This window comes from Neophocaena asiaeorientalis, unplaced genomic scaffold, assembly GCF_003031525.2.
Source record: "Neophocaena asiaeorientalis asiaeorientalis breed wild unplaced genomic scaffold, Neophocaena_asiaeorientalis_V1.1 scaffold629, whole genome shotgun sequence".
NCBI lineage: Eukaryota > Metazoa > Chordata > Mammalia > Artiodactyla > Phocoenidae > Neophocaena > Neophocaena asiaeorientalis.
In genome coordinates, this window is record NW_020175468.1 from 2,952,578 (window position 1) to 2,960,367 (window position 7,790).

The 7,790-nt window shown below is 54.4% G+C and overlaps 1 protein-coding gene across 1 annotated transcript; it reads right to left on the reverse strand.

Annotated features, from left to right (window-relative positions):
* Positions 1-3,717: 3,717 nt before the first annotated feature.
* KCNJ14 (potassium inwardly rectifying channel subfamily J member 14) lies at positions 3,718-6,818 on the reverse strand. The gene is made up of 2 exons (XM_024768689.1): positions 6,111-6,818; positions 3,718-4,314 (listed from the first exon to the last, which is right to left on the reverse strand). The coding sequence occupies exons 1-2, from the start codon at positions 6,816-6,818 to the stop codon at positions 3,718-3,720; spliced, it is 1,305 nt and encodes a 434-aa protein (XP_024624457.1).
* Positions 6,819-7,790: the final 972 nt, after the last annotated feature.

Sequence of the window (7,790 nt, forward strand, 5' to 3'; positions counted from 1 at the left end):
CAGAGGCCCCGGGAGCCACCGCCGCCTCCTCAGCGCCAGTCCTCAGCGCTGAAAAGACTCTCCCTTCGCCAGCCAACCGCCCCGCCAGTAGGGACCGCCCCTCGTTTTGACACCGCCAAATCCACGGCGGGCCCTCTCGTCTGCTCCGCCTCCGACACCGAAGAATCGCCCTCCAGGGCCAATAGACGCGCAAGGAGTAGACGTAGCAATGTCCGGCCGGAGGTAGACGGTCTGTGGGGCCAATCGAAGTGCGAGCAGGGGCCGGGCCCCGCCTCCGAAACTAAAGAAGGCTCTTGGCTGGCTTGCTCAACCAATGAGAAGCCTCGGAAAGGAGTTGCGTGGAGGTGGGACTAAGCAGAAGCAGAGAGAACTACGCCTGCGCAAGGGCTCTGGGCCCTAGGATACCAGGTCAACCGAGCCCCGCCTCTAGCAATACGTTGCTAGGGGGCGGTCCTCTGTTGGGCTTGTTGCCAGGGGGCGGGGCCACGAGCCTCGGTTATTTCCGTGAGCCACACCTCCTAGCCGGCCCAGCTGGCTTTTGACTGCAGCGGTTGCCACGCAACCGGGAGTAGCTTTGGCTCAGCTTTCTTTTGGCTTCCTACCTCCGGGTACTGGCCCCTCCGATCTCCAGACCCATTTCTTACCCTCTCCCTTGACCTCCCCATCCACCTCAGCCTCTTCAGAGTCAAGGAGTGGTGAAACAAAAGACTTATTTTTTTCTTCCAAATGCTGCGCTTTTTAGTCTCAGTCGTGGAGAATGGGACAACAGAGGAAGGCCAAATACAGTGAAATCACAGGCTCCGCCTTCCTGCCTCAGGCTGCCTCTTAGTTTCCTCTCTCTCTCCCCAAAAGTCCTCCCCTTATTTTAGCATCCTTCTCCGCTACAATTCCCCTTTCCTCAGCATCCTCCCACCTCTGATTCCTTCCCTCTTCTCAGAGTCCTTTCTGTCTTCTGTGACTCGCTTCCCCCTCCTCTCATACTCTTGCTCTTAAAATCCTCCCTCCTAAAAAAAAAAAAAAAAAAAAAAAAAAAAAAAAAAAAAAAAAAAAAAAAAATCCTCCCTCCTCTCCAAGTTCTCTCGCATCTGAGGACACTTCCCCTCCCCCACCTTTCATTCCCATTCCTTGCAGGCAAAGCGCGGGCAGGGGTCTGGCTCAGAAGGAGATATTGGGCACCCCCGAGACGGGCAGGTCCCTTATCAGGTCTGAGGTGGTGTCTGGGCCTGGTCCTCACTCGCCTTCCCTGAGCTAGGCAGGTGGGGACACATTCCGGGCCAGGACCTGGTTAAGCTGACAGATTAGCCACGGAGCCTCCTAATCCCCTCAGTGACCTTTACGAGTGGCTCAAGCTCTGCCCTCCCTAGCAGGAACCCAGGTTGCACCAGCCCTGACCCCACTCTCTCTCCTTCCAAACAGAACCCTTTTCCTGTCCCTTCACCCCCAACTTAACACCCTTCTTCATGCTTGGGTTTCCTTTGCCCCCGATACCTACCCCAGCCACCCTGAGTTGGGGTAGCAGCCAGCTAATTAATCCCATCCGGTTATTATGTGGGGATTCTGCAGGATAAAGGGACGTGGGGAAACCAGAAGGGGGGACCTGGGTTGATGCAGCATTGGGGCAGGCTGATGGGTAATGACAGTGCCTGCCCTCTATCCTGGGACACAGGGGTGGGAACGTGTCCTCCCTGGCACTGGCTCCTTCTGCGGCTGGCTTCTAGCCTGCTGGGCACTTAGGTAGATAGCAGCATGGGCAGGGGCCAGATCCAAGGACCTGTATGTACCCCAGAAGCACACTCCCAGACACACCATTCTATCACAGGGCTCCCAATGATCTAATCTGGGGGACAAGTCTCCCCCTAAACACATACATTCCCCTGACATTCAGAGGTACCTCCTCCTTCCCCTGCCCCCAAGCTGGACCAGAGAGGAGGTGATTCTGGCCCTGAGCCACAACCCTCCCTCCCCCTTGCCTGCCCTGTCATTCAGACATCCAGGTTCAGACCTGGCCTCTGAGAGCATCTCCCATCCCTGTTGCCCCCAGAAGACCAGGCATTCCAGCACCAGGGAGAGCTGGGGTATCTCTAGGACCCTCACCCCCGTCCAACGCTCAGTGAAGTGAGGAATCATCCTCGGGGAAAGGCCCTTGGAGAACTTCGAGTTCCAATACCTCGTTTTTACAGATGGGGAAACTGAGATGAGGAGAAGGGCGTGATTTGCTCAAAGTCACACAGTTAGTTGAGGCAGAGCTGGGGTCTAGAGCAAAGCTTCCTGGATCCTTGTAAAGCACTCCATTCCACTAACTCAAGCTCAATTTCTAACCCTACTGTAGGAACACAGGAAAAAATAGATAGATATGTTTATTTATATTATATATATATATATAATACACATATGTATAACATCTTTAAGAAATAGACACACATCACTAGGTGGAAGATTCCAGAGCACTGCAGACTCACCAGCCTTGGGCCTCTCCCTTCCCTTGCCCAATAACTAGCCCTGTCACCCACAGGGTCTCATCCGAGCCCTCACCTTCTAGGTCAGCCCAGCAATGCTGCCCGTCAAGTCCCGAGTCCACCTCCTCAAACTGCCAAGTTCTAGGAGCTGATTAGAACTTCCGGGTTTTGATAACGGACAACTCTGGATCCCTGGAGCCTTGATTCCTTTTGGCATTACAGAACCACAAAGCAGTCATCTATCCTCATTGAGAGTCTCCACTCCACTGGGCAAACTGCAACCAGCACACCTCAGACATCAGAATTGCCAATCCTTCCCTGACTCTGTGATCAATCTAGAGCCACAGAATCTTGATTCCTTTGGACATTCTAGAATGGCACTTTAAAAAGACACAAAGCCTGTGGATCATGTAGAGCGTTGATTCTCCCCCTCGGTTCGATGTTCTAGAGCCAGTGGTCTGGAGTTATCGCCTATCAAGAACTCCCAATCTGTCACTTTAGTCCTTCTAGACCCACAGACTCTCCAATTGTTTTGTGCATTCTAGAAACATAACTCTTTAGTTTCTGGAGTAGTCCAATCTCTGGTCACAGCTGTTCTAGAATCCCCAGTGCTTGCCTCTGTGCTCAATCTGTATTCACAGAATCGCAACACTGGGGTTTTCTGCAACCGCAAAGTCTTTTCCTGACTTGCAGTCAACATTCCTTGTCATTGGTCAATCAATATAGTCTTGAATTCTTGGGGCATTCCATAACTTTCCCTCCTTAGGTCGTCTAGAAAAAATGACTTGCTATGTGGTTGGCTGAGTCGAGAAGAAACAGTGCCTTGAATCTTAGGTCAATTCAGACCGACAAATTCTTCATCTCTGCTGCTGCTTGAGAACAGATGACTTCTTCCCCTGGAGGTGGGCTGTACGATCATTTCATGATCCTGTTTGACAAACCAAACAGCCACCTAGAGGAATCTAGAAATACCAGTCCTTGCCTCTTCGGTGGTCTAGAATTCTGGATCCCTTATCTCTGGGGAGACTCAGGAATTGGGCTGACAAAGGGGTCTCAGGAGGGAGCACAGAATTCAGAGGAATTAAGGTCCAGTATGTTCATTGGTAGGTCCACTAGATGTGGCAGAACATCACCAGCTAATAATTTACCCAGCAGGCCTGTTGGTCTTAGGAAACACCTGCCCTCATCCCAGGAGAGGGCCCAATCTCTCCATCTTGCTACCTCTGGGAAAGGGGTACAAATAGGGGGGTACCAGCTTGTATCATGGGGGCAAGGTCAGCGTCAGGGTTGGTGTGAGTACTCGGGGGCTGGCAGCCCTGTCTTCTGCCTCTGCCGCATCCCTCTCCTCTTCCTCCTCTTCCTCCTCTTCCTCGTGGCAGCAACTCAGAGCAAGTTCATTCTCATAGCAAAAGGCTGCCAGAGAGCCGGGGAAGCCAGACTTGGGGCTGTGGGAAGCACGCTCTGCCCGTTCGTCCAGCTCCTTGGCGCTGCAGACGGGTGTCCCTGGGACCTCGTAAGTGCGATGGAAGTGGCGATAGTCAACCTCGTACTGGGAGCCACGCTGGAAGAGGACCGGCTCAAAACGATGTCCCCAGAGCAGCTCACCAGGGAGGTAGGAAGAGCGACACTGTGTGGTCATAGCTGTGGCCTCGACCATGCCCTCGAGAATGACCACCAGCTCAAAGTCAGCCCGGGCCAGCTCGGCGCGCCCTAGTTCATACAGAGGACTGGCGGAGTCGATCTCATGCACGATGGTGATGGGAGACACAAGGAAGATGCGATCGGTGCCACCATCAAAGCCCACGTCCACATCCTGGTGGTCCAGCGGTATGTACTCACCCTCCGGGGTCACACGAGGCTGTAGCAAAAGGCGAGTGGCCAAAGACAGACATTAGGGAGCAGAGAGATAAATGGAGACAGAGACAGCGAGAGGAGGGGAGAGAGATGCAGAGAAAGAGGAGGGCAGAGACCAGTAGGTGTTGGGGTGTGGGGAGAACATGGACCCAGAGAGAGGGGGATGGTAAGCCAGAAAGAGAGAAGGACCCAGAGAGAGGGAGATGGAGGTCCAGGGAGGAGAGGACGGAGGCCCAGAGACTCAGACAGGGATTGAGGAAAGAAATCCGAGAAAGACAGGGGAGAGAAAAAGAGAGGGACAGAATGACATTCACATAGACCCACAGAAATCAGCAAGACAGAAACGGAGTTAAAGAGACAACAGAAGATAAGAATGACATCCAACCAGCAATTGGAGGAGGAGAGGGATAGAAAAATGGCTTTCAATATATGGCCAGAGAAAGATAAACCAGGATGGCAATCTAGGTCCAACAGCCTATGTTTCACCACTGCCTCAGGCTGGCCTCTGGGCTATCTACCCACACCCGCAAACCAACTGCCTCCATCCCCTTGTGTGTCTGTGTATTTGTGTGGGGTGGGGGCCTAAGCCCAGGCCAGGTGGTGGCAGTTTCACCCCATCTACCCATTGGTTCCATACCCACTTCCCAGGCCATGTCAGCACCCCAAAGACTTCTGGGAGAGACAGTGTCCCTCCTGGTCGTGAATCCTGGTGTTTCAGTCAAGCAGGAGACAGAGGTGGGGGTGCTGTGGACTCATTCTCTTGCCACTGTCTCCGAGAGCCCCCAGAGGCTGCTGGGAGTTGTAGTTCCCACCACAACCCCGTCCTCCCTCTCACCCCAGTCCAGCCCCAGACCAGAGTTCTTAAGTGTCTTTACTTGCAAGGCAAGGGCAGCTGCTGCCCCAGAATTTGCTTGGGCAGTTTGACCACAATTCTAGAAACACAATTCTAAGGCACCTTCATCAGGGCGCTGGAAGGAGTCGCTGCCCCAGGGACCAATGGGAATTGTAGTTTTTTGTTTGTTTTGGGTTTTTTTGTTTGTTTGGTGAGACGCTAAAATTCAAGAGTTTCCCAAACACTGCCCTGTACTTCTCTGAGCAGGAGGCTGGTGGGAGAGTCTGGGCCCCTGAGGTGGGGAATGAAGTCTCTCACAAATGATGCCCAGAGGCCATGGAGAATTGTGTTCCCTGACTCTGCAGGTGTGAGTTGAGTTGCACCCCGTCCTCGGGCCTACATCTCCCACAAGCCCATAGGGGTCTGGCCTCAGTCACAGGTCTCTCTCTGTACCACAATATCTGCTGAGAATCGTAAACCTGAGCCGTGGTTTACACCACCCACAAAACTACAACGCCTCCTCAGACCACCCCAGGTGGGCAATTTCCCTGCCCCCAGAGCTTCTGGGAATTGTAGTTCAGAGCCTTTACCGTCCAGGCGTGGACCTCGCAGGTCTGGATTTCCCACAATTCGATAGAGGGCCCATCCTCAATCCACAGGGAGCTCCATAAGTCTCAAAATCTGTCTGACGTCTAGGCCTCCAGGAAGAAATGATCAGAGACCTTTCCCTTGGGTTTACATCTACAACATCTCGGGGAGCCATCCTCAGCCCACAAGGTGGGGCGGAAGGGGCCCTGCCCCCAGGAGGCTGCTGGGAATTGTAGTCCAGATCCCCTCCGGGCTCCACGCACACCTGTCCCTTAGACCTACAACTCCCACCATCCCCCAGGACACCTACCCCCACCCCCGAACTCGTGAAAGGGCCCGCCCACCAGGGGGCGTGGTCTCCCGCCAGGACTGTCTCGCACCTGCAGCAGCTGGGCCCGCACGTGGGCCTCGACGAGGTGGCTGCGGCGCAGGTTGCCGACGCGCCACATGAGGCAGAGGCGGCGGTCGCGCAGCGCCACGACGGCGTTCTCGCTGAAGATCAGCGTCTCGTTGCGCTTCTTGGGCTTGGCCATCTTGGCCATGACGGCGCCCACGACAAAGGCGTCCAGCACGCAACCGGCGATGCACTGCAGCACCACAGCGGCCACGGCGGCCGGACACTCCTCGGTGACGCTGCGCACGCCGTAGCCAATGGACGTCTGCGTCTCCAGCGCGAAGAGGAAGGCGGCCAAGAAGCTAGCCACCTGCGAGAAGCAGGGGGCGGTTGGCGGTGGGGCAGCCAGGTCGCCGTGCAGAGAGGCGATGAGCCAGAAGGCCAGGCCGAAGAGCAGCCAGGAGGCGAGGAAGGAGCAGGAGAAGAGCAGGCACATCCAGCGCCAGCGCACGTCCACGCACGTGGTGAACAGGTCGCTCAGGTAGCGCGCGCCCTGGCCGCCCAGGTTCACGAAGCGCACGTTGCAGTGCCCGTCCTTCTTGACGAAGCGCCCGCGGCGCTGCCCCACTTGCGACTGCGCTGGCGCCCACCCGTTGCGGCACAACTCGGGCCCGGCCTGCTCCTCATCTCCCGCCCGATTGTTCGCTGACTCCAGGGCGCCGCTCAGGCGGCGCAGGGCCCTGGCCAGGTCCATTGGGCGGGGACACCCCCTCCACTTGGCCTAGTGGGGGGCGGGCGCCCCGAACCTGCGGGGACAAGAAACGGGCAGCCACGTCAGGGCTGCCGGAAATGGGGGAGCTCATTGGCCATCATGCTCCCTGGGCCTTAGTGGCCTCATCTGGCAAATGGGTGGAAAATCAGAACAGTACAGCATCAACACTGGTGGGGGAATTCCCTGGCAGTCCAGTGGTTAGGACCGTGCGCCTTCACTGCCAAGGGCGCAGGTTCCATCCCTGGTCGAGGAACTAAGATCCCGCAGGCCGCACAGCGCGGCCAAAGCAAACAAACAAAAACACTGATGGTAATACTATAGGAGATGGTTGTGTGGCAACGACAGGAACACAACTATAGCCATAGCAGCAGTACTGTGTTACAGCAAGCACTACAGTAACTAGAGCGGACATTTATACAGCACCAGACACTGCTGTGAGCACTTTACATAAATTTAGATATTTGAACCTCAACAATGTAGACGTTATCACCCCCATTTTACAGATGAGGAAACAGAGGTACAGAAATAAGCTGGGATTTGAGTGCTAGCAGTCCAGCTCTGGAGTCCATGCTCATAAAATAAAGACTAAGCGGTCACAAAGAAAACAAACTTACGGTTACCCAAGGGGAAAGGGGCGGGTGGGGGTGGTGGATAAAATAGGAGTTTGGGATTAACAGATACACACTACTATATATAAAAGAGATAACCTACTGTATAGCACAGGGAACTATATTCAATATCCTATAAAACCTACAATGGAAAAGAATCTGAAAAACTATACATATATAACTGAATCACGGCTGTACATCTGAAACTAACACAATATTGTAAATCAACTATACTGCAATAAAAATTTTAAAAATTAAAAAAAAAAAGGGCTTCCCTGGTGGTGCAGTGGTTGGGAGTCCGATGGCCGATGCAGGGGATGCGGGTTCGTGCCCCGGTCCGGGAGGA